Source organism: Peromyscus californicus, unplaced genomic scaffold, assembly GCF_007827085.1.
Source record: "Peromyscus californicus insignis strain IS unplaced genomic scaffold, ASM782708v3 Scaffold_10__1_contigs__length_136768540, whole genome shotgun sequence".
NCBI lineage: Eukaryota > Metazoa > Chordata > Mammalia > Rodentia > Cricetidae > Peromyscus > Peromyscus californicus.
The window spans coordinates 134,199,719-134,226,143 of record NW_026294391.1 but is presented as its reverse complement, the minus strand read 5'-3'; the positions used below and the strand labels follow the sequence as shown (position 1 = coordinate 134,226,143).

The following is a 26,425-nucleotide window of genomic DNA, read 5'->3' as shown; positions in this document are numbered from 1 at the left end:
TGCTGCTGTCACAAACTACCATCTTTTCTTATTCAAGACAGGTCTCTCTGTGTAGCCTTGCCTCTCCTGGAACTCGCTTTGTAGACCAGGCTGGCCTGGAATTCAGAGATCCACTTGCCTCTGCCTCCCAAGTGCTGGGATTTAAATTTAATGACTTAGAACAACACTTTGCCTGGGATTCTGGTCTTGGGAGGTGGAAGTGAGAGGATCAGGAATTCAAAGACATTCTCAGCCTTACAATGAATTCAGTGAATATGAAGTCAGCCTGGGCTACATGTGACCCTGCCAGAAAGAAAGAAAGGTGTTATCAGTTTTATACACCAACAGGTATGGGAAGCTACATTCCTGTGGAGGCTCCTGGCTCCTAGTCCAAGGCTATGCCCCAGGCAGTTTTGGGCTGGAAGGTCCTCACTTTTTTTCCCCCTCAGAACCTTTCTCTTATTTTTTCACCAGCTCAGCCATCTGGTCACAGGATTTTAAATTTCACCCATATTTCAGGACTTTTGGACTGGGGGTGCTACCTAAACATCTTGTTCCTAAGTCCATTGCTGCAGTTGGGATCTTGAATGTCTCTCAAAAGGCCGTGTTTAAGGGCTTAGTCCCTCAGGTAGTGCGACTGGAAGTGGAGCTTAGGGGGAAGGGATATGTCTTTAGTTTGAGGTGTGTTCTTGAGGGGTCTTGGGGGACCCCAGTCCCTTCCTTTTCTTCTCTTTTCTCTCTTGATCATGAAGTGTCCAATCATGTTTCATTACACACCCCCACAATTAGGTGCTGCCTAGAGTGAAGGGGCCAACAAGCCATGGCCCGGAACTCTGAAATGTGAGCCAAAAATCAATCTTTTCTCTCTGCAAGCATATTGCCTCAGGTATTCCTGTGCTGACTGGAAACCTGACTAAAACAATTCAGCTTCCATTACTTTCTCCCCTATACATATTCTGTTGCTCTTTCTTCCCTTCTGCTCGAAGCTTTGGAAACAGCTTCCTAGTTCTGCCAGCTGTAGTGTGGAGAATGCACTGGCAGTGTTGAGCGGAAGAGCCCCACCTAAAACTTAAAAGACAATGAATGCAGTGATGTAAGCTCTACGTAACATTTCAGATGGCCCAGTGAACACCTCTCCCAGGGTTCTCCCTGACCTTGCCTAGGCTTTTGCAGCCTAGATTCCACACTGTATGATACATCCAGCTCATGTCCTTTCCCTGTTGAAGTCCTGGTCACCCTCAGCATAATAGACAGCCCACTCTTCCTCAGGGCTTGGAGCTCACTGCAACTTCATTACTGATTTGGGATATTTGATTCCCTTCTCTAATTGTGGGACTGGCCCACACATTGCATCTCATTCCCCTCCAAACATGCAGCTTCTTCATGTTTGGCTTATTGTACCCCACTCCCTGAAGTGTGTGCTGTAATAGGAGTTCAAATGGGTTTGAGTGACCAGGTAGCCAACAGGCAGTGTACACAGATGGGAAATGATGATGGGTGAAGGGCACATTTCCCTTTCCTCTCCCTCCCTTCCCCAAGGAGCCCAAGAAGCAGCACTGTTCAGTATCTTAAATAAACTGTTTATTCAGGAGGAACAATTAAAGAAAGCAATTATGAAGTGGATTACAAAAACAAATAAGCACAACCTTCTCCAGGTCCAAAGACAAGATGGTCCTGCTGCCACAGGTATTGCCAGCCCCAGGCTGAATGTGTGAGTAGGCTAGTGTGCATGTGTGAACACTCACACACATACATACACAGTGTTTACAAAGGCGTGTGGGCTGCAATGAATGACCATGTGTGTATCTGCAGCTTAGCCCTTTCCCTGCCCCCCAAACCAACACTGGCTGTGTGAGACACACAGCAGCAAAATTGAGGCCTTCATCCTTCTCTCCCTCCCCCTCAGCTCTCACTCTGAGACCCCATCTCCTCCGGTGGCAGTTTGACCACCCTCAGTCACAAAGAGTCTCAGTGATCCTGTCAAGACATCTGGGGGAGGAGGAAAGAAACAGTCAGGGCACCAGATGTGTGGCTGGGATTCTGCCTATTGGCTCCCAGGCCCTTGCCCTCCCATGAGACACTGCCCAGCAAAAAGCCACCCAGAGAGGCTGTCCCTGTGGATGCCGAGAGCAGCCATTGCGTCTCCGAGTCCACACCCCGGAGCCCCAAGAGGTCTAAGTCCTAGTCAGAGAGGCAGGAAGGAGACTACACCAGTGAGAGTTGTGAGGTCTTTTACCACAGGTAGCCATTTGGGGACAGGGAAGGAACTATGAGTAGATCCCTGTGGCAAAGTGTGATTCACTCTTCCTGAAGAGGAAACAGCAAGAAGGGACAGAGCCCAGGCAGCAGGCAGCAATCTGGAATGATCTCTTGGATAGGAAGCCCCACTCCCACCCTAAAAGAATAAAGTAACAGTCGCAGAAGAGGCAGGTTCTGGAGCATGGTCCTGCCCTAAAGCGGTGCGGGTCAGGCCTGTAGGCACGGGCCCACCCATAGGCACATGTAATAGAATACGGGGTAGGGCAGGTCTCTGCTCTGTTCCTGCCTTGCTCCATCACCCCCGAGTGAGGTATTGAGCTTCCCCTCCCCCTCCCCCTCCCCACTTATGGCTGTATCCCATCCCTGCTAATACATGGGGTCATGGGTAGGGACCAGCCCAGGAGCCCCACATGGTTTTATGTGGGGTCCAGCTCAAAGACCCCATCGCTGGTAGGCGTAGTAAAGAAAGAAGGTGGGTCTGAGACAGTGGACTCTGGTCCCCCACTGCCCTGCCCCCCAGAGCGCCTCTCCTCCAGGCGCAGGCTGCGCTCAAAGTCTAGCAGCTGCCCCATGAAGTTGAAGTTGGGCGAGATGTTAGACTTCTTCCGCTTGACCAAGTCGTAGGCATCGTTGAGTGAGAGGTGGAGCTTCTGCATGAGGTAGGCCACGGTGACAGTGACAGAGCGGCTGACCCCTGCCAGGCAATGGACGAGCACCCCACAGTTCTGGGACAAGGCCTCATCTAGGTAGAGCAGTACAGAAACATCCCCCCAGTCAAAGGTCAGCGTGAGTGAGGCCAAATCCAAGTGAATTTTGGGGGGTACTATCACAGTCTTCCCACCCCACTTTGCCCATATCTGGGAGGTTTCACTGGCAGCTGACCTGAGCTCTACCCCCACCTCCCCAAGTGTCTTGTGGGCTCTGGGAATGGTAGCTAAGCTGGGCAAGAATTCCCTTACAGGAGAGGGTAAGGAGCAGTCTGGTGGGTGAGTCAGGTGGAGAGAGAAGACAGGGAGGATAGGGAGGACTCACCAATGAATGCAATGGCCTCCGGAAAGAACTGGGACAGATTCTGGCTCCAGTGGTCAGAGATGGGGATCTGCTTGTAGTGGAAGTCACCATTCTTCTCAAAAAGGTTAGGGAGATTGGGGGTGACATTGAGGATATAGCGGATGCCAAGTTTAGCCAGGCTCTCCAAGTTGGCTGAATCTCGGGCACTGCCTAGGTAGAGATTGGGCAGGATCTGAACTGGGAAGGGTGGTAGCAGCCCAGTTGGAGGGGACGTGGTGCTCTCCGAATCTAGGCCATAGCTCATGGAGTCGCGATCAGCCTCAGACTCTGCATCGGAGATATCAGAGCCCAAGCACAGGTTACCTAGCCCCACCACAGGCACTGAGCTAGGCACTGGGGCCAGGCTTGAGCCAGCATGACCACTGAAGCTGGTTTCACAAAGATGAGGACACTCGGCCTGGAATTTGCTGAAACCACCTGTCAGGAAAGAAGCAAAGGGTGGGGTGTGTCTTGCTTTTATAGCCACCTGGGCAGCCAAGAATCCCTGGCTGGGGCTAGGCAGCTGGCCCTACACAACCCAGGTGGGTTGCAGATATTGCCAAAGGGAATACACAAGCCAGCAGTTTCATCTATACTGGAGCGCCACTTGTGGTGTGTGCTGTGGACACCCATCCATCCTCACTCAGCACTTGTGGCTGTTTCTCTGGATGGTAAGTGCCACTGCAGCTGTTGCCCTAGGGAATCCTGTGAACCAATTCTCCCCATTTCCCAGACTTATAAATGGGCTTGGAGGGATGAAGGACTTGCCCAAGGTCATGCTCAGGTCTGCCTTCCCAAAAGCTGTCTGGCAGGAGGGAGTCTTACCTACATTTAGACAAAATAAGATGGAGTTTGCCCAAGGATAAACTAACTATGAAATCCCCTTGCAAGGCAGGACCTTCACCCGACCTGAGGTAACTACAGGCGGCCTGTGCCCTCCCTCAGCCCACTGCCCCTCACCTACCCTGTAGGTAGTAGGCCAGGTAGCCTTCTTCTCGCAGCTTCTGGAGCAGAATGCCCAGCACCGAGTCAGCCTCCCACTCTTGGGCTTCGGCCTCTGCCTCTTCAGGGCGGCATCGGCCACTACCCTGGTCGTACAGAAGCACAGGAGCGGGTGGGGGAGGCTGCAGCGGTGGCCCAGGCAAGAGCGAGCGCACGGACAGGCTCCCTCTACGGAGGCGGCGCAGCATTAGGGCGGGCAGGGCCACGCTCAAAGCCCCGCAGATGCGCGCTGACTCGTACAGCTCCTGGCTGCGGCAGTCCAGCAGTAGAAGCTGTGGCTGCGGGGGCGACAGCTCCTGGCGCAGCCACAGGCATGAACGACCCAGACTCTCCATGGGTGCGCAGTGTTCTGCACTTCTGCACGTCTGGCAGCGGGTGCTGTTGAGAGACGTAGGGCGCAGAGTGAGGGCAGGTTTATCTCTACTTAGGTAGTGTGGACCAGGCTACTGAGACGGGAAGTCAGCCCCTGTCCTGAGGGCAGGCGCCGAGTGTCCCTGCAGGAACATTCCTCCACCGCCTGATTCTCTCTTTGCGCTCCACCCACAGAGAGGAGACCAAGGAAGGCGCCCGAGGAAAAACACCGGAGGCTGCCGCCAATGGGGTGCTGCTCCCTGCCTCTCTTAGAAAGCTGGGTGTCTAGCGGCCTCTTGAAAGAAGGCTTTTTCTGGGGTTCTAGGAGGACTAAAGACAGTTCCTTCACACCCCTTTTATGACTTTCTCACTTGCCCTGATCTCCATCACTCCCCAAGTTCGACTTTGGATGTGTGGAGAAATTGGGTTCAAGGCCTGGATCGCCTCTATGTCCAGAAAGACCCAGAGAACAAGAGGGTCACCGAGGTGATGGGCCTAGGCGAGTCTTGTAAGAGCTGACTCGGTCCCACTCCTCCCCACCCTAGGAGAGAACAAAAGGAGAGACCTGGAGCGAGATCCAGAGGCAGGCGGCCGCGCGCGTGGACGTCCTGGCCACAGCTAGTGCCACGGCAGGGCGCAGGTATCGTCCCTGGAGAGGGAGTCCCCAGGCTCGGGAGTTCGGAGAGGGCGGGGTGGCGGAGCAGGCTCGCACGTGGAAGCCAAGCCTCGCGCCACTCGTGCGCTGGCCGCTTCCTGGCAGCCGGATCCAGCTTCCACCTTGGAAGCCTCTGCCTTCGGACCAACTTAGTAGCAGCTCAGAGGGGCGGGGTGGGGCGGGGTGGGGCGGGGCGGTGGGGCAGCAGGGCGGGCTCAGGGGCCGGCCAGCCAACCAGTGCAAGCGAACAGCCGGGTAGGAGTTGCCAGCAGCAGGCTGAGCTAGGGCTCCCACCCAGGCGGGAAGGGGTCGGGGCAGAGGCCAAGGGCAGGTCGGGGGCCCAGCAGGGGACCAGTTGCTGTTGCCCCTGCTCGGCGCCAGTCTGGTCCCTGGAGGCAGGAAGAGGGGTGGGGACAAAAGCCCAGGGCCCCAGAACCAGAAACTGCCTCAAATAACTCAATAACCCTGAACTATCAGCCCTTGTTTGGAACTAGATGGCCCCCATCTGTATAATGGGCTAATCAGAGCCATCCAATTTGGGCTACTGTGAAATGCCACTGAAATACTGAAGGCACAAGGCAGCTCCTGGGTTCCCTATTCCCATCTGGGCTTCATTTGTACAGGCCTGGCTAAAGGTACCCAGGAATTCTGAGCATCCAACTCTAAACTGGTGCACTGTGCTCTTACCACATGATGAATTCTAAAAGCCATCCCTGGCTCCTCCTCGTGGCCTTCTTCCCATAAACCCCTGGATGGATCCACATGGAGGTAAGTCATTTTACTGCAATATGTCACCATTCCCATGCTCCTTCTGTCTTTTGCACAGGCCACGGCTACAAAAGTCACTGTCCCAGTTTCTAAAACTTCAGCTTGTTCTCTACCCTGCCCCATGCCAGAGCACCATTCAGTTCACAAAAGCTGGTGGCTTCCAACCAGCCCACCAGATAGGTGATGAACAGTAAAGACACACAGAGGCTCTCCTTTCCTGGGTCTTCCAGTCCAGCAGGACACACCAACAATAAGATACTGAATGAAATATAGAGATATCTGGGTGATAAGTGCTGACAATGAAAGGAGAGGTAGGGGGAGGATTCTAAAAAAGCCCCATCTGGCCATGTGTTCTTTCTCTGCTAAAAGCCCAAGAAAAGCAAATAACAGTGTTAAAGGAAAACACACAACAGATAAGATAAAGCTCGCACAAAATAATCAAAGGGTTAAGACCCCGTAGATAAATGGGTAAGGAACTCAAGGACTGCATACTCTGCCTGAAGGAAGGAATGTGATGGGGTAAGAATATTTGGGGAAAGGTTGAAGCTCAGGCATGGGAGGAAAGCCAATTCAAAAAAAAAAAAAATAAGGAAACGCATCCCAGTTACTACATTAGTAGAATGTTCTCAAAATGAGAACACTCAGTGTTAGCAAGGTTGCTGTGAAACAAGTGTGCTGTTCTCATCCTAGGGGGGATTTTGTTTTGGTAGCACCCTTTTGGAAATGAGTGTAACAAATATACAACAAGAACCAGACAAGAGCAGGGTGGTGGTGGCGCACACCTTTAGTTCCAGCACTCAGGAGACAGAGGCAAGTGGATTTCTGTGAGTTCAAGGCCAGCCTGGTCTACAGAGCAAGTTCCAGGACAGCCAGAACTGTTACAGAGAAACCCTGTATGGAAAAACAAGAAGAAGAAGAAGAAGAAGGAGAAGAAGGAGAAGAAGGAGAAGAAGAAGGAGAAGAAGAAGGAGAAGAAGAAGGAGAAGAAGAAGGAGAAGAAGAAGGAGAAGAAGAAGGAGAAGAAGAAGAAGAAGGAGGAGAAGGAGGAGAAGAAGGAGAAGGAGGAGGAGGAGGAGGAGGAGGAGGAGGAGGAGGAGGAGAAGAAGAAGAAGAAGAAGAAGAAGAAGAAGAAGAAGAAGAAGAAGAAGAAGAAGAAGAAGAAGAAGAAAAGAACCAGACAAGAAAGCTGGACAGGGGTGGTGTTGCACACCTCTATCTCACCACTCAGGAGACAGAGATGCTTGAATCTCTGTGAGTTTGAGGACAGCCTGGTCTACAGAGCTAGTTCCAGGCTCTACTCAGAGAAACCCTATCTCAAACTGCCTCTCAGAAAACAAAACAATAACAACAAAAAACAATGAAAACCCCAAACAACAACAACAACAAAAGAATCAGACAGGAAAAACCCACACTTATGAGTTACTTCTGGGGCTCCAGCTTAAGGAACCAGACAATAAAGCAGACTGGTGCACACAGAATGGGTACTGCAAAGCATTTTTCTCAGGAGTGAAAAACGCAAAGTCTCCTGAAAGAGCAACATTTAGCACCACTGCAGACCATCTATGCCTATTGAAAAGACTCTTTTCATGAGCCAGAGTCAAGAAGAGATGCTTCCTTCTCTATCTCCCAGCGGCTTCAAAGAGGCAGCACTGTGGAATGGCTCATTTATTTTTTTCTCAATGTTCTACCTTCTCCTCCCTTATGTACTACTTCCACAGTGTCAGAAGTGAGCATCTGGTGCTGCCTGGTCATGGGTATTCAGACTAGCTCTTTCCTCCATATCCCTAATGTACTTGCAGGTAAGACCTTGGGGGTAGGGCAGAGGTTGAAGGCAACACAGAAGTTCTGCAACGTATCACACTTGTAAGTAGGGCTGGCTGGGGCTTGATTATGTTGTGGATGGGGTAGTGGTGTCATGGGGCCATGGATGCAGACTGCTGGAGAGACATATCCCACCCTCCCAGTCCTGGAGGCTCAGTGTGCTTGGAGGGAGGATCTTTAACCAGAGGAAAATATTGGTACTCTCAGAAGTCTAGGTGTACTCTCTGGAGTAGGCTTTCTGGAAGAAGTGATAGGAACTGTCCTGAGGATGAGCATGGGAGGAAGGCACCCTGCAATGGTGAAGGAAAGGGAATCCTAGGCATCTACAATCAGTCCTACTCGGGTGCACACCTGGAGAGTACTTCCCCTACACCTTGTTCCAGGACCCTGCTGGCAAGGCCCCAACCTTATCCTGAGATAGAGATGAAGGACACTCAGTCCCCAAAGTCAGTGCTCAGTGCACGACGCCTGCTGCACCCTCAGTGCTAGCAAACAGGACAAATGGGAACCTGTTGCCACCCCCGCACTGCAGGGTTCGGTGCAGTCATCCCCCCACCCCCAGCCCCCACTCAGGTCCCGGCAGTGTCTGCTTGCACGCTGGCCCCACCCCTCGCCTGCTTCTCGAAGCCTCCAGGGTTGGGGGAGGCCGCCGCACTGGGGGCCTCATCTGGCCCCCTTAGGCGGGTAGAGTCAGGAGACACTCGCACGACTCGCTGCAGGGTAAGCACTGAGCCCACAGCCGCCCTCGCTAGGCGCCCCAGAGCCCTCTGACTGGCCGGGCCAACGCCCCTCAACAGGCCCAGCGCCTGCCACGGGCTCTCTCAGGTCCCCTAAGACGCCGAGATCGGCACTGCCCCCAGCAAAATGCAGGATTCCCGCCTGGCCTAGTGGTAGGATTTCAGCTGTCAGGGCTGGGTCACATGGCCAGGAGCGAAACTCCCAGAGACAGTGATTCTACCAAATCCAGTGTCTTTTCCAGAAAACCCACTTTCTACTGTGAATGGCTTTATGCTTTTCCTGGTCAGGCTCCTCGCCGGACTGGGAGTTCCTCCAAGGCAGGAACTGGTGTGTGCCTCGTCCCAAGCTGGCCCCAGCCCCCCAGTGAGGGCCTGGGACACAAGCTGGTCGCTCGCAGAAGAAATGCTTGTTAACAAAGAAGGCATGAATGAATGAAACCAATTGTTGCCTGGGGGAGCCCAGTAGGGTGCTGCTCATGCTTTTTCCTTCTACGGAGCACACTCCTCCCAGACACGCACAAACACACGTGCACACACAGCACTCCTCACAGTATACACGCAGTCTGGGACACAAACAGTGCATGCAGACTTCAATCCTTAAGGAAGCAACCCACTATGCGCAGGACCCTTTTGGTCCCAGGGCCTCCTCCATTTCAGTGCCTGCCTCTCCTGTCCTTCCACCCCCACTCCTGCCCCCCCTCCCCCCCCCCCCGAAGTCCCTTGCCTCCACATCTAAGTACCATACCTTGGGCCTCAATTGCCGTCTTTATCTCTTAGAGAAGAAGTCAAGTCAGTCCCTGGGGAATCTCAAGGTCTTTTAAGGAGGCATCTGGAGGGGTGTCCCAAGCTAGTGAGCCACTGCCTGGCAGGGATGTCACCAAATGCTGCAGCCTTTAGAGCCTGTGTGCCAGGTGTTGGGGGTAGTGGTGGGAGGGACTCAGAGACATGTAGGGGGGTGTTCAGGGCTATTTGCGATGGGGGCAGGGCAGGATGCTGAAGATCTAGCAATCTAGCAGGTGTTCCTGTATGTTAGGGTGGTGGGGATGCTGTAGGTGTCTGCCTGGGGAATAGGGAGTATCGGCTGCTGGGGTGTGCATTTGTGTTATAGTGGGTGGATAACAGTGTCTCTGGACTGTGGTGACATGGGTAGGTGTCTGTAATGGGCATATGGGAAGTTTGTGATGGTAGGGGCATAGGGTTTTTTTTTTTTTTTTGTGTGTGTGTGTGTGTGTAAGAGAGAGAGAGAGAGAGAGAGAGAGAGAGAGAGAGAGAGAGAGAGAGAGAGAGAGAGAGAGAGAGAGAGAGAGAGAGAGAGAGAGCGCTATGTTAGTGCAGACATCGCAGGATGTGTTGGCACTGTGTCAGCACCTGGGTGTACTGGGGCGTGGCAGGGTCTGGGATGGTGTTGGTATGAGTTGGGGATAGTGGTGAGTAGTGAGGCAGGGGGCTGCTGGTATGTGCAGTACAGGAACCTGTGCTCTCACGACTGTGCAGCCGGTGGAAATGACAGGGTACATGGAAGGTGTGCGGGCAGGGTGGCAGGGGTGTGTAGTGATAGGACCTAATGGGTCTTGTAGATTCTTGTTCCCCGGCATGCCTCGGGGCCTTTGGGATGTGTTTGGTAGGACTTTGGGGGTCCAAGGTGGAGGAACACACTTGGGGGTAGGCAGCCAGGAGGTGTGGGGGTGGGGTGGGGCTCCGCGTGTTCTGCTCACCTCTGCTAGTCTCAGATTGATCCCTGGCTCTGTGCGTCGCGGCCAGGAAGTTTCCGTAGCTCGGCAGTGAGAAGCGCTACTGCCACCAGCAAATGCCACCAGACCTCCGGGCTGCGGCCTCTCCTAGAGCTTAGGGGCCGCCGCCGCTACCACCGCTGCGGAGGGAAACTCCAAATCCCTCCTCCACTACCGCCTCCGCGCGGCCGCCTCCTCCCCTCCTGTGGCGGTCTTCTCCGCCCCCTGCCCAGGAGGGGCAATGTCGCCAGCGGCGCGCTGGGAAGGATTGGGGAGGGGCCGAGGCCTGCCCAGCTTCTCTCTGTCTCCCACAACCCACCCGCCTTCCACCCACCTGCAAGCCCCTGCCCTCCTGGATTTCTGCTTGATTGGTGCGCCCTGTAGTCCCATGTACCCCCAAAGCACTGTTGCTTATTCCGTTATCCCGAGCTTGAGCCCCAGAGTATGTGGGAGGTTTGACTTCATTTGTGTTTGGGCTGGGTAGCAGTTGCATAGCAGTCTACATTGGTGTACCTGCTTCCCGCTGAAGTGAAGGGGCCCATCAGGGACAGGGCATATGGCTTGGCCTCCAGGGCCACCTCCAGTCTTCACAACAGAGGGTGTAAGGTCTGACTGACAGTGCTGCAAGTCCCCCATCACTGTCTTCTCTCATTCTCATGAGTTATATTTTGTTTAATAGGAATAAGATATGAACCTCAGTGCCTGGTAAGGGTGGAGCTAGGACACTGAAGGAGGGGCTGGGAGCCTGCGGGTCCCATTTACTTTCCTTTGCATCACAGGTCCCAAGCATTCCCATCCAGTATTTTATATTATCCTCACATCAGTTCTGTGGAAGTCAAGGGAGACTGTTCCCATGCTACAGCTAGGTCAACTGAGGCAATGGTTGGAAGGGGGTCAAGTTACTGAGTCAGAAGTCCAGAGTCTCAGGTGAACAGTTATACAGGATACCAGCTGGTTCTAGGTCTCAATTCTAGCTTTGAGGGAGAAAGACTCAGAGGAAGGGCCTGTTCTTTCCAGGGCTCCCAAGTGAGTCATGGGTGATCTGGGGCTCAGGAAATTTTACACTGGGGAGATGCTGAGAACCAGTCTTTGGTCAGGCACTGCTAAGGGCTGGCTTCTTTGCTTGTGAGGAGCAGAATCCAGTGAGGCCAGGCAGACTGGTATGCCAGCAGCTCCATGGATGGGGGGCAGCCAAGGGAGGCCTGGCTGCTGGGCTGTCAGCTTGTGTCTGCAGCAGTGCAGATTCCCCTGAGTCATTTACCCCTGCAGAAGGAAGGTGACAGCTTGGCCTCCAGTAACCAAGTCTCTGTCCTGTCTCTGGGATTTTGTTTCTTGGTCTGTACATTTGGGAAGGGAAGCAATATCCTGTGATCTCCAGGTGAGTTTTACAGCAATATCAGACACTGATGTGTGAGCCAGGGGGGAGTGTGGATTCTGCAGCCTGGCACGACTACCATGCTCTTGGGCCCTGGATGTCCCTCTTCACCTCAGCTTCAGCAAAAGGTCATCCTCTTCTAGGCAGAGGCCAGCATTATCAACCTCTCCTTGCCAGGAAGGGGCACCAGAGGGGCTGTCAGCTTGCTCTGTAGACTCACTCCACTCTGGGCTCTTGCCTTTCAGCACTAGCCAATGGGCTCAGGACTGGATCTTGCAACTGCCAAAATGGTGGCACACAGGCCAGCCTTTGGCTCCTCCCTTCTTCTGGACCCAGTCTCTTTGGCAGTTCCAATTGTGCCTTATTCTAAGGTTATGGGCCCTTTTTTGGGGATGGGGGGTGGGGTTTGAGACAGGGTTTCTCTGTGAAACAGTCCTGGCTGTCCTGGAACTCACTATGTAGACCAGGTGGGACCTTTCTTTAGAAACTAAAAGAACATACCTTTAATACCAGCACTTGGGACGCACAGGCAGGCAGATCTCTGTGAGTTCGAGGCCAGCCTAGTCTACAGAGTGAGTTCCAGGACAGTCAGGGCTACACAGACAAACCCTGTCTCAACATAAAACAAAACAAAAACAAAAAGCAACCCCCCAACGCAAAACAAAACAGTAAGAAGCTGAAAGCTGTGCTCTCACCATAAGGGACTCTTCTCTTTTGTCTGTCAACACAGAAAAATACACAGGGGCAAGAAAGATGAGGAGAGCCCCTGTCGGCAGAGGACATGGAGCAGCTTTGCATGTGATCTGATGAACTGACTCAGATGTGTTTCTAGACAGGTTTGTAAAACCCCCATGCATCTGCACTTCAGACTCAGAGCTGAGAGTCTGGGGGAGGTATGTCTGCATTGATTTTGCTGCCCTATCCTTGCAGAGCACCCACCCAGGCCTCCTACAGTGGTCACTGCTCTCCAGGCAACAAGAGCCACTCTTTGCTGCAAGAAAGCCAAGGGCCAGGCTGATCTGAAGATGCCTGGGAAACTGAAAGGCTCAGGCCTGCTTGGCTTCTGGAAATAGTGTCTCTTCCTTATCTCTAGGGACTTTACTTGACTAGAAGGGCCCAGCCTGTGCTCTGTTGAGGTTGGGGAATAAAATATAAAACTTTTTCGACAAAGACTTGAGTACAGGTTTCCATTGCTGAAATGGGGACACAGCTGGCCTCCGTCTCTGCAGCAGCTAGGATTACATGCTTAGGTCTTGGTGGTTCCTGACAAACCTCAGGATAAGATGATTTTTCAGCTCTATCCCTTGCCCTCTCTATGCCACCTCCTCTGAGCTCATTCTAGCCAGTCCCTTTGCTTCCCAAAAGACCAAGGCACTCAGCACTAGCACAGGGCCACAAGCATGTCACACCTTTCCTTTCTTTTCCATTCCTTGTGGACAGCCTTTGAGAGGAGGTCATCTCATTGCATTTCCAGACCCCATGCTGTCTTGAATCTCTCAGCTGCTTCCCCAAGACTGAAAATAGCCCCAGAAACTTCCAGACTCAGGCAAAGTGGAGGAGTTAGGATGACAGGCTTTCTTTCTTGGGGTGGAGACATCTTCAGCCTGGCAGTGTCACCCATATCTGGGTCAGCTCTGCTACTCCATGATGTAGTAGTCTTTTGAGTAAGATCACCTGTAACTGTTAAGGTACACTTTTTTTTGGTTCCAATTCTGGCAACTGTCCAAGTAAGTGGAACTGTAGGAGAGACATGGGAAAATAATGCCTGCTGAAGCCTCAGCCCTGGTGCCGGGAAGAGAGGAAGGCTCTTGTCTGCCTTGGAGCTCTGCCCCTTCCCAGCTCTCCACAGCACCTTCTGTGCCCCATGGCATTGTGCTCTGAGTGTGTGCCCAGGCTGAAAGCTTCTTACATGGAAACCTTGTTCACATTTGGGGGCATTGTTTGTATGCACATGAGCATGCACATACACACTTACACATCTGCAACTTTATTTTTGGGCAACCATTGAATCATACAGAGAAGAATGCCTGTGGCTGAAGCCATCTGCTATCACAGGTACCTCAGACTGCCATGGTACCATCTATGAGTAAGCAGGCTTAGCTCTGTGCTTAGCCCAACCCTGTCCTTGGCCCCCATCCTTGATCAACAGTGCTTCAGCTAGTGTCTTCTAGATGTATCTTGCTACCATGTACCATGCTTTCAGAAGCAAATTATAGACCCATTTAGAAGAAGCTCCTGAGCCTGGTGGCTTCCTTCAGGGCCATACCCAGATGTGTTAAACAAAATGGCCCATGGTGGCAGTGCCCTAAGCTGCTCTTGCAGATGAGGTCAAAAGCAGGCCAATCAGGCAGTGGAGCCCTAGGGCCCCAGGGGTACAAGTTCCAAGCATGGACAGGAGGAAGGTGAGAGAAGAGGAGGGAGAGGGTGGGATTGTAGCAGGAATCTTAAGATTCATGCTACATGAGATAGAGTCAGTCTGCAGGATGATTGATTTCTGGGGGCAGGACTTCCAAAGCCAGGTCCAATAACGTGGTTATAAACCCTCCTCTGACAGTTGCTGGGCTCCCACCCCTTGTGTTGTCCTCAAGAGAAGCATCGTGTACGTCTGTATCTACATTACAGATAATATAATCCTTTTACCAGGAGAGAGCCAGCTGTTCACACCTACTAGCTGGACAGGCATAGGGAGGTGAGGGTGGATAGAGCAGTGATTTTTATGCAGAAGGAAAGATCAGGCAAGTCAATGATTTTCAGGCTTATCCAAGGGGTGTCGAAGACTGAAGAAGACCAGGAACGTGGTGAGCTACTAAGGGTGGAAGGACTGGGCTGCACAGACAGATGCCAGCTTGCCTGCTTTTGACATCTCCTACCATTGCTTTCTTCCTGGGCCAGGAGAAAGGCCTCTGTGAGTGTCCTTTCTGGCTGCATCTCTAGATGGCTCTCCCACCCCTGGCCAGGAATGTGCCATGCCAGGCCAGCCTGGTCTACAGAGTGAGTTCCAGGACAGCCAGGGCTCCCCAGAGAAACCCTGTCTCGAAAAACCAAAAAAAAAAAAAAAAAAAAACCAAAAAAAAAAAAAAAAAAAAAAAAACCAAAAAAAAAAAAAAAAAAAAAACCACCACCACCACCACCACCAAAAAAACAAAAAGAAAGAAAGAAAGAAACAAACAAACAAAATAATATGTGAAGCAGGCAGCCGTGGACAACCCAGATCAGGGCTCCTTGCAACCTTTCCTGGCTAAGATGTCAGTGGGAGGGGGAGGAGCACTTCTGGAGAGGCTGTGGGGGCCCTATGCAGCATTGAGACCACCAACTGTCTTGTCTGTTGGTTCCTCTGGTGACCTTCTTCTCCAGCTATCCCTCTTCCCCAGAACTGCAGAGTCCAGGGCTCCATTGGCTTTTTGTCCCTAGATTCCCAGGCTGACTGAGCCTTAGATGCGCCTGTCCTGCTCAGTCTGAGACTTTCTCAAGTCCTTGGGATGAGCTGTGGCATATCTTGGGGCAGAGTCTGGTTTTCAGGTACCAGAAATGACCTTCTAAGCAAAGATTCAATGCTGGCTAAGCTAAGTGGCTTCCAGGAGGAAGACATGGTAAGGCCTGCCACTTTGTCCTGATTCTCTAGCCTGATTGCCTTTTTAAGTGTTACTGCTTTCTATCTTGAAGCTCAGAAATGTTAGGAGGAGTCTCCTTATATGTAGGAAGTCATCCTCCACAGGCCTTTTGGGTAATAAGCAGCTCGGGGGACTGTGTGAAGGTCTTATTCAAGTCATGCTGACCATGAGGGCAAGCAGTGACATTGGCTGGTAGTGACAGGGTGCTCATGCTTTCATTTAGTGCTCCTAGATGCTCCTGGAGCACAGAAAGAAGTGATGGAGTTAGTTCTATTACTTTCAATCAAGGAGCCAAAGCCAAATTGACAGGCTCCATCAGTTGAGTCTCAGCCTGTAAAGTGGGAAGTGACCTCTGAACTTGGGGACTAGGGTCACTCTTTCCCACAGACTTGGACCTGAGTGGCCTGAGGTCCCAGTACATCCAGCAAGGACCCATACAGCTACCAGGGCAGAGAAGAAGTCATTTCCCTCTGCTCCTGGCTACAAAGAACTGGGACTGCAATTTAGATGGACAAAATGCTGGACAGGAAAGAGAGTGGGGTCATCCCACCAGGCAGAGGCCCAGGCTGAGGCTGTAGGTGAACCTATCCTGGCACCCTCACTACCCCTCCTTACTTTCCTGTTGAGGACTGCCTGCTACAAGGAAGGCTCAGGATATTTCTGCCAACTCTGTGAGGATTTTTCCATCTAAATTTAGTGAGCAGCTATTCCCCCTCAGTACCTACTTCCCACATTGGTAACTGATTGGCATCCTGAGAGAGCCCTACAAGGAGGATGCTGATGCCATACCACGTGTACTTGTCCTGGAGCTAGGCCCTGAGCAGTGGGCTGAGGCAGGGGACAGTGAAGTCTCAGAAAGGCAAGTGTTGACTAGCCCCTGCCTGAAAAATGCTGAGTGTGGAGAGCTGCCAACCAAAGCTCTTTGCTCTGGGCCAGGCCTTCTCAGGTGAGGAGCCACGATGTCACTAAGTTCCTTCTGGGGCAGGGTGGGGGGGGGGTCCTTACTGTCCTGCCTGCAGATGTTGAACTGTCAGCAGCACTGTTTCCTTAAAGCAGCTGCCCAAGTTGTGTCCAGTGCCATTACATTAACAGAGAAGAGGGAGAATATGGTGACTCTGGGATCTGCTCAGCTGGCCACGAGTGCTCGGCTGTTACCACCTGGAGGAGAGACCTGAGACTTGGTTTTCAAGTAGTAGAAGCCTCTTCTGTGAGTAATATAGGATGTGATTGTGAGGGTGACCCAGTCTTTCAACTTGCAAAACTCAGCTCTGGGGGTCATATAGTTGGAGAGCTAGCCAGAGCTATGAGGGCTGTGTCTCATGGCATGTGTGGCCTGAAGGTAGTTGTTCTCTCTAGCTTCAGTGGAGGAAGAAATGGATCAAGGACAGAAGCTCTAAGGCTACAAGCCTGGGAAAACTTGCTGCCAGTTTGGGATTGACTGGCCAGAAGAGTGACACAGGCTAGCCGGAGGAAGGCTTAGTACCAACGCTTGCTTCCTGGTGTCTAGGTGCTGGGCAGCCTGCAGGCCATGGATAGGGACCTGGGTTATTGATCTGAAAAGATGTTTCTTCAGGATCTTGGTTTGCACTTCCCCCACTCATCTCCCCAAGCCACACCTTTGAAGTCTGATGTAGAAAATTCTCAGGTCTAATGGGGCTGGTGGCAGGAAACACCAACACTGATTTTCTTTTCTTAAGACAGGATCTCATGTAGGCAAGGTTGGCCCCAAACTCTATACATAGCTAAGGAGGACTTCTGATACTCCTGCCTCCGTCTCCCCAGTGCTGGGATTAAGGGTATATGCTACTATACCAGGGTATTTATAATCACATTCTGAATGTCTTTTTCATGTTTCAGCCCTGGCCAGAACCTCAAGGAGCCCACTAAAGCCAATCAAAGGCTCAGGTTCTAGTGAGCGGCTGGCCACCTTCTGGAAACTCCTTGCTTGGCCTCTGGAGGTTTTGACTTCATAGTTTGGATTGTCATTACCTGTCTTGTCTGTTGGTAAGTGGTTGTTGACTTATATTTGTAAGAGGAGGAGCATTGGGAAATCCTGTCTTCCATATTTGTGACATCACCCTTGTCCACCAGTGTCATGGAGTAGGGCCTATTGTCTCTGCTCACACTCTCAAGGACACTTCTTTGCCCATACCATTGACCAATGTCCTCATACTGACAAACGTTCTAAGGCCTCTGTCTTAGAGATCCTGGGCCCAGTTGTATTCTGAGTGGCTTTCTTTGGATCACTCAAAAGATATCTCAAATTTACATGTCCCAGAGGCAAGCTTCATGTGCTGTTGCCCAGTGACAGATCCATCTACTCCCAGGCTGTCTGATAAAGGCTCTGAAGGCTACAAGTTAAGAGTAGTGCTCAGAGCTTGGCTTCAGAGCAGGGAGGCTTGTGCTTAGAATATCCTCTTCCTCTTAGCGAAGCTTGCCTCCCTGCCCTAGCCCTTGTCGCTGTGTGCTTCATCTTTTATTCTCTGCACAGCTAGTTTCCACCCCCTAACTGATCACCAGCCTTGACTTCACCTAAATTCTGTTCATTTTTTTTGACTGGCTGTCAAAAGCTTCCCTGCCCAGCATCCCAGGATCCATCCTGCCACCTAATCTGTGCTTACCAAGTAGCACCACTTCAACTTCTGTTTTCCAAGCACCTCCTGTGGGTGCTATACCTTCTCCTGCACACATCTCCCCAGAGTCCAGGCCAGGTAGCATTACCTACATTTCTGTCTGTTACTTGTCCCCTGTGGTCAGACTGCTGGGTGGTGGGGGTACTCCTCCCCTCTCCTTTGTTGCTGGGTTTGGCCCTGGTGACATGGTTTTGGCTTATTTCTCCCTCTCTCCATGCTACACTCTATCCCTGAGGTAGATAGCTCTGATAAGGGGTGGACAGGAGGGACAGGGAGTGGGGAGGGCTGGATTTCACAAAGCATTGCAACACTTTGCCTTCTGGACATCTGGTGTTCAGACTCAGAGGCATAGGGCCCTTTGCTTGTCTTAGGTCAGCCTCTTTATTTATGCCCTCCAACCCATCAGCACAGGCCTCCTCCTTTTCATGACACCCTGCTATCTTCCTGTCAATGTGCCCACATACCATCTTTCCTCCCTCACCAAGTCCTCTGAATGCTGCCTCACTCTGGTTCCCAGCAGTCCTGGGGTTTGGATGTAATTGCTCCCCAGCCACTGTGTCCAGGGCCACACATCATCCTACCTGCTGAGATGCCCACAACCTAGCTCTTTGGGCAGGGCCATGTCAGCTGCACTTGCATTGATACTCAGCTGCAGTGATGCTCCCTCCTAGCTTCCTACCTTTCCCTTCCTTCCCCAGCTGGCCAGGTTTCTGGCTTGCTTTGCCTCCTCCTGGCCAATTGCCCCAGGTCTGTTTCTCAGGCATTCCATACCTTCTCATGTCCTCACTGGATGACCTCAGCTTCTTTCCTTGGTCACAACTGTGACATCAGTGTCTCTGAGTATCTTGTCCATACCTCTTACTGCCAGCTGGCTATTACCACCTGGAAGCCCATAGCACTTCAGATGTTAGTTAAAAATTGAGTTCATGGTTATTCCTTCCCACCTCTAGCCTGATGTCTCTTTCCATGGCCTTCACATACTCTTACAGACGTTAAAGTTCTATACACATATCCCTTTGGCTCTGTCAACTCCTGCCCCTCCTGGTCTGCACTGTTCTGTTTTCAGCATTGCTTCTTCCCAGCCCCCATTCCCATCTCAAAGCCAGAGGGATTGTCTTAAGACAGATACTTAGCTACTCCTCCCTTTAGGGCCCCTTAATGGTCCCTTGTGGCCTTGAGAACAAAGTCCAGCTTGCAGGTCCTACGTGACCTGGCTCTTGTGCCCCTCTGGCCTCCCCTCTCCCACTTCCTCCCTGCTCACATTCCAGTCCCAGCTCTTTATTTGCAGTTTCCAGAATACACTAGGATACTTAGTGTCCCTCTGCTTTATTCTAAATAAGGTCACATTCTGAAGCTCCAGGTGGACTCATGTTTTGTGAGGCCACTATTTAGCTTAGTAATTCCTCTCCCTGACCCTCAAATTCACATCAACAGCATGTAGAAAACATTATTCCACTCCATCCCTCCTGTCATTCCTCTGTCTGCCCTCATGCAGTCTGCCTTTCTGCCAGGAAAGGGTACACTTTTTTTAAAAAACCCTAGCCTCATCAACCTGGGAAAGGGCCATCACTGTCTCTAGTACCTTGTCCCAGCCTGGATCATGGAAGGGCTCTAGCAAGGTGAGTAGAGCCAGGAATGAAGAGAGTTGCAAGCCTGGGACCCTGCTCTATACTTAGGCTGTGTGCAGCTGGACAGGGCAGTGAACAGCTGGTTTCAGGCAGGCTCTGGGATCTGGGACCATAAGCTGTTGCTTTGCATCCCACCACCATTCCTGGAAAAGGTAGTTACACACTGTACCCTAGGCTTAGTCCTAAACTAGGCTGCCAGGGTATGGAGAGGCCCAAGAATGGGGCCTACCTCCAGGGGACCTCTGCCTCCTAGGACAGCTGGCTTCAATAGCTGTTGTCATTTGCCTAAGGCTACCAACTCTGCCCATGCAGTCAATAGGCACCTTGTTGCTTGCCTTATTCACTCTTGTGGCCTCATTCTGCCTCCAGGCAAGGATTCCTACCCTGCAAGTTCCGTCCTGTCCTATTCCATCCTGTCCTGTGTCCCATCAGCCCCCTCTTCCAGGCCCTGATAGTTGCCTTCAAATCCCTGTCTCCTGTTCCAGAGCCTGAAGGCACTGCCTTGCATCCTGGAGGCTCCAGCTTCTTTGGTTCTTCTGGTCCAGGCTCCCCTCAGGCTCCTTTCCCACTGTCCACCATCTGCCATAACCCTTGCTGGTCTCAACAGTACAATTCCAGTTTTTGTTTCTGGCATTTTCCTTCCCAGAAAGTATCTAATACTTTCAGACATGCTTCAATCATCTCAGGCCAGCCCCAGCTTCTTTCTCCCTAGTGTTCTCACCTTCCACCCCCTTCAGCTGGTGCCGGTATCTCTTCAAGGCCTCAGGCCACTTCAGGTGGCTGGGACTAGCTTAAAGAGAGGCAAGTGTGTGCTTGTCAAGGCTTTGCTGGCCACAGGCCTCCCCTTCCTTCTTCAGCTGGCCAACTCCCAGGTACTGTAGGAAGAGGACAAGCTGCCATGTTATCACACTGGTGGTCCCTGGGACACTTCTGCCACATGTTCCATGACCAGTTAGCTGCAGACCTCTCTACTGAGGAAACCATAATGAGTGGTTGTCTGGGAAGAGGGAAAGCATCTCTGTGAGGTATAGGTCATCTTGGTGGCTGCACAGAATCCCACCAGACAGAGGCACAAGCATGCACCAAGAGCTGTGGTCCCTAGGAAATATGGGGTAGGATACTGTGACAAGGCTGGCCTGTCTAGTGTTCTGGGCTTGCTGTATTTTACTGAAGAACAGGGGACAACACCAAGTGATGGTGGCACACGCCTTTAATCCCAGCACTTGGGAGGCAGAGCCAGTAGATCTCTGTGAGTTCGAGGCCAGCCTGGGCTACCAAGTGAGATCCAGGACAGCCAGGGCTACACAGTGAAACTCTTGTCTAGAAAAAAAAAAACAGAAAAAAAAGAACAGGGCACAAGACTGACACACAGACCTACAGCCAGAGAGTGACAGCATGACCACACATGTCTGTGCACAGGCCTTCTCAGGGACAACAATGTACCTCTTGTCCCACTGAGGCAAACTGGCAAGGAGGCTGCCAGATTGAGAACACTGAGGCTGTGGGAGAGGGAAGTTGGGGTTAGGTGAAGAAACTTGAGGGGATCTGACAGAACTGTTGGGGTGCATTTTGGGAAAGAATAAGTCAGAAACAAGAAGACTGGGACAGAGTGGCAGGAAGCTGGGAGTGAACAGTGACAAGTAGGTAAGGGGGAGTGGGCAAGGAGGTTAAACTGACAATAGGTGGTAACAATAGCAGCGAGAGACACAAATTCTATAGTATAACAGTCATAGAGAGCTTATCACGGGTTGTATTTCATATGCTGAAGTCCTGGCTCCCAGTACCTGGGAATGTGACTTTATTTGGAAATCAGCTCTTTGCAGATAAAGCAGGATGAGGTCAGACTGGAGGGAGGTGGGCCCCTAATCCATGAAGATCAGTGTCGTTACAAAAGAGGGGAATTTGGACACAAACACACAGGAAGATGTGAAGATGGAAGCAAAGATCTACAAGACAAAGCAGACCAAAGGTCACAGGCCAACCAGCAGAATCCAGGCCAAGGCCAGGAACACATCACCCCCTGAGCCTTCAGGGGCAGAAGGTCCTGTCAATACCCACATCTCGGACTTCTGTCCTCTGGACTGGGGGGAAAATAAATAAATGTCTGTTGTTTTAAGGCTCCTTGTGGGTGGTATTTTGCTATCACAGCTCTAGCAAATCATTTCCAAAATGTTTTCTCATATGTAATATCACTTAATTCTAAAGTATCTGTATGAAGTAAATACTCTCATTTTTTCCTAGATGAAAACACTGGGATTCAGGACATTTGAGTGACTTTACCAGGGTTATTTAATCAGTCTGAGGTACATTCAGAACTGAGTTCAACTCTTGGTACTTTATTGTAGATCTAGTGAAACTTTAGAACTCTAAACACCTGAAGATTCCTGATATGTTCTGATTTTATTCCTCAATTCAAAATTTATTGTGAATGTATGTATGTGGGAGTGTACATTCCATAATATGTGTGCAAGTCAGAGGATAGTTTTTGGAATTCAGTTTTCTCTTTCCATCCATGTAGGTCCCAGAGATCAAACTAAGGTCATTAGGCTTGGCAACACTTTTACCTGCTGAGACATTTCCCTGGCCCCAATTAAAAAAATAATGCTTTTATTAATTCCTTGAAAATTTCATACAATGTATTTTAATCATATTCACCCAACTCCCCAACTCTTCTCAGACCCACTCTCTCCTCTCTACTTCATGTTCTCTCTCTTTTCTAAAAAAAAAAAAAAAGCAAACAAACAAAAAATGAATCCAATTTGTGTTATTCAAATACTCTTGGGTGTGGGCCCCTAAATTTTAAAATTAATTTTTAGCATAAAGATAATGACATTTTTGTATACATATATCTGAGCAATTTGCTTTTATATACTAAAATAATTATTCTTTTTTAAAATGTATATGCTGTGTGCCTATTTGAATTTTTGTATACCATGTTCATGCAGGTGCCCTTGGAGACCATAGGTCATTAGATTCCCTGGTACTAGAGTTTTTGTTTTGTTTTGTTTTTCTTTTTCTTTTTTGTTTTTTCGAGACAGGGATTCTCAGTGAAACAGTCCTGGCTGTCCTGGAACTCACTCTTACTCTGTAGACCAGGCTGGCCTTGGACTCACAGAGGTCCACCTGCCTCTGCCTCCCGAGTGCTGAGATTAAAGGTGTGTGCCACCACCACTGGCTCCTGGAACTAGAGTTTACAGAACATTGTGACCCACCTGATGTGGGTGCTGGGAACCCAACCAGATTCCTTATAGTGCGCTTGATTGTTGAGCTATCTCTCCAGCCCTGCAATATACACACTTTCAATTTTCTTTTAAAGTGTTTATTTCTCAAGTTTTAGGTATGATAGATATTGTTAATTGAGTCAAGCACTACTTTCATTACATTCAACTAGTTTTTTCCATGCTATAGCTTTAGTTTCATTCATTTCAGTGTATTAAAATTTTTCTTCCAAAAAGTTTTTTTTCTTATTACTTCCTCTTTGTATTAGTCAGGGTTCTCTAGAGGAACAGAATGACTCTGTATACACACACACACACACACACACACACACACACACACACACACACACACGCACACACATTAGAACGGCTTACAGGCGGTGGTCCAGCTAGTCCAACAATGGCTGTCTACCAATGGAAGGTCCAAGAATCCAGCAGTTGCTCAGTCCATGAGGCGAGATGAGATGATCTTCAGTATATGCTGGAATCCTGAAGAAATAGGCTCTAATGCCAGTGAAGGAATGGACTTGCCATCGAAAGCGAAGGCAAGCAGGAAAAGAGAGAGAGCGAGCATCCTTCTTCCATGTCTTTATATAGGCTGCCAGCAGAAGGTATGGCCCAGATTAAAGGTAAATCTTCCCATCTCAAAAGATTCAGATTAAAGGTGGGTATTTCCACTTCAAATGATTTAATTAAGAGAAATCCTTCACAGGTGTACCCAGCTGCTTGGGTTTTAATTTATTCCAGCTGTAGTCAAGTTGACAGCCAAAGAATAGCCATCATGCTCTTTGATGCATGGGTTGTTTATTTATGATGCTGGGGATCAAACCCAAGGTTTTGTGCAAGCTAGGCAAGCACTTTATTTTTGAGCCACATCCCCTGTCTGAATAGTAAATTGTTTAGAAGTGTGTTTAGATTCATTTCTTTTATCAAGTACTAGGTTGTATTGTGATTGGAGAACACACTCTGTATGATTTCAGTTTTTAAAAAGTTTGTTGAAATTTTCCTAGGACATGGTCTATATTGATATGTATTCCATAGGCACTTGGAAAGAATGGACATTCTGCTATTGGGTACTGTGCTCTATAAATATCTTTTTTGATTCTGCTTGTTGATGGTATTGTTGAGTTATTTTATATTTCAGCTGATTTTCTGTCTAGTTATTGTTGTAAAATTTAACCGAGGTTGGGTCTGAGGAGATATCTCAGCTAGTAAAGTGCTTGCTTCACAATTCTGAGGACCTGAGTTTAATTCTCAGAATCTATTTAAAAAGCTGGACATAGTGGAATGAATTTCTAATTCTAGCACTGGGGAGGCAGAGGCAGGAGGATTCCTGGGCCTCACTGGCCAGCTAGCCTTGCCTACTTGTTGAGTTCCAGGCTAGTGATATACCCTGTCTTAAAAACCAGGCACACACACACCCAGAACTCGAGAGGCAGAGGCAGGCAGTTCTCTATGAGTTCAAGGCCAGCCTGGTCTATAAAGCAAGTTCCAGGACAGTCAGGGCTGTTATACAGAGAAACCCTGTCTTGAAAAACCAAAAACAACAATAACAACAACAAACAACACAACAAAAAATCAATCAAACAAACAACAACAACAAAACAAAGCACACAATTCCTGAGGTACAACTTTGAAAATTGTCCCCTGGCCTCCACTTTTGTGAGTGCATGCACATATGTGATGAATACATGTTCACATGTGCATGGACACACACACACACACACACACACACACACACACACACACACACACACACACATACACATACACATACACACAGAGAGACAGAATTTGCCAGAGGCTTTGAAATCTTCATCCACAGTTCTGGATGGATCTGTCCTTTTTGAAAAATATTTTATTTGTGGTGGCATATGCCTCTTTTTTTTTGAGACAGGGTCTCACTATGTAGTTCTGGCTGTCCTGGAATTCACTATGTAGACCAGACTGGCTTGAACTCACAGAGATCCGCCTGTCTCAGCTTCCCAAGTGCAGTAATTAAACTAAACATGTGTGCCACTAAGCCTGGCTGGCACATGTCTTTAATCCCATTACTCAAGAGGCATAGGCTGGTGGATTTCTATGAACTCAAAGCCAGCCTCGTCTACAGAACAAGTTCCAGATCAGCCAAGGCTACTTAGTGAGAGCCCATGTCCAAACAAAAGAAAATACCCTCTCAAATATTTTATTTTTTTTACTTTTATTTTTTATTTTTTGGTTTTTCGAGACAGGGTTTCTCTGTGTAGTTTTGGTGCCTGTCGTGGATCTCGCTCTGTAGACCAGGCTGGCCTCAAACTCACAGAGATCCCCCTGCCTCTGCCTCCCAAGTGCTGGGATTAAAGGTGTGCACCACCACTGCCCGGGCTATTTTATTTATTTTTAAGTGTGTGTGTGTGTGTGTGTGTGTGTGTGTGTGTGTGTGTGTGTGTGTGTGTGTGTGTGTGTAGTATATGCATGTGAGTGTAAGTTCCCACAGAGGCCAGAAAAATACAGTAGATTTCTTAAAGTTAGAGTTACAGGTAATTGTAAGCAGCCCAAAGTGGGTGCTGGGAAGCAAACTTAGGTCCTTTGTAGGAGTAGCAAGTATTCTTAACTGCTGAGCCATCTCTTCATCCCCTGGATTTTTTTTTTAACCTTCTATCAGTTTTTGTTTCAGACATTTTGCAGTTTTATTGTTTGGTGAATATGAATTTAAGATTTCAGGCTGAGCTCCGGGAATCCAATTGATGAGAGAGAGGAGGGATTCTGCAGGCAAGGGACGTCGAGATCATGATGGGAGGAAGTGCTGAGATGACCGGCCACACTAGTGGAAGCCCATGAACTGTGGACTGGTGGCTGTGGAGCCCCCATGGGACTGGACTAGGCCCTCTGGATACGGAAGACGGTTGTTTGGCTCGAACTGTTTGGGGGGCACCCAGGCAGGGGGATCAGGATCTATCCCTGGTGCATGGACAGGCTTCTGGAATCTGGTGCCTGTGGTGTGACACCTTGCACAGCCTTGGTGCAGTGGGGAGGGGCTTGGACCTGCCTAGGCTCAGTGTGCCAGGCTCTGCTGACTCCCCATGGGAGACCTTGATTTGAGGGATGTGGGGATGTGGGGTGGCTTGGGAGAGAGGGCTGGGGGATGGGAGGAGGGAGGAGGGGGGATCTGTGGGTGGTCTGTGAAGTGAGTAGAAAATTTCTTAATAAAGAAAAATGAAAAAAAAAGATTACTATGTCCTGTTGGTGGAATGACCCTTTATTATACATTGTTATGTTGAAATGAAAATTTTAAGATATTTGTACAGATTATTATTATTTTACCAAATATAGTTGTCATGCCCAGCAACAGGGAAAGATCTCAGGTAGGTTCAGAGGAAGAAGTTTTGTTTCTTTGGCTGTTCTAGACCCAGACTCAGGAAAAAGAAGGATACAAAGTCTATAACTTCATGAAGATATGGCCACTGAATTGTTTATTCTGCCTGTAAGACAGATCTAGATTTAACAACAGCAGAAATTCATATCAACATCAGAATAAGACCCTATTTATTTTTAGTTAATGGAATTTTTTTTTCAGTGCTGGGGATGGAACCCATGGCCTTGTACATGGTAGGCCAATGCTCTACCAC

The 26,425-nt window shown here is 49.9% G+C and overlaps 1 protein-coding gene and 1 long non-coding RNA gene across 5 annotated transcripts; one reads left to right on the top strand and one right to left on the bottom strand.

Annotated features, from left to right (window-relative positions):
• Window positions 1-1,538: 1,538 nt before the first annotated feature.
• Window positions 1,539-12,444, bottom strand: Dusp9 (dual specificity phosphatase 9). 2 transcript variants are annotated; one of them, XM_052741685.1, is made up of 4 exons: window positions 10,338-12,444; window positions 4,253-4,668; window positions 3,271-3,726; window positions 1,539-2,980 (listed from the first exon to the last, which is right to left on the bottom strand). In XM_052741685.1, the coding sequence occupies exons 2-4, from the start codon at window positions 4,623-4,625 to the stop codon at window positions 2,655-2,657; spliced, it is 1,155 nt and encodes a 384-aa protein (XP_052597645.1). In that variant the 5' UTR covers window positions 4,626-4,668; window positions 10,338-12,444; the 3' UTR covers window positions 1,539-2,654. The 2 variants fall into 2 exon arrangements, with proteins under 2 accessions (XP_052597645.1, XP_052597654.1); XM_052741694.1 differs by lacking the exon at window positions 10,338-12,444 and adding an exon at window positions 5,207-5,443.
• Window positions 4,627-25,909, top strand: LOC128112607 (uncharacterized). Of its 3 annotated transcripts, XR_008219046.1 has the most exons (5): window positions 4,627-5,281; window positions 5,920-6,064; window positions 12,458-12,563; window positions 17,196-17,342; window positions 25,514-25,909. It is a non-coding gene; the product is annotated as an uncharacterized LOC128112607 (long non-coding RNA). The 3 variants fall into 3 exon arrangements; XR_008219045.1 differs by lacking the exon at window positions 25,514-25,909 and having other exon boundaries at window positions 17,196-24,570; XR_008219047.1 differs by lacking the exons at window positions 17,196-17,342; window positions 25,514-25,909 and adding an exon at window positions 12,658-14,757.
• Window positions 25,910-26,425: the final 516 nt, after the last annotated feature.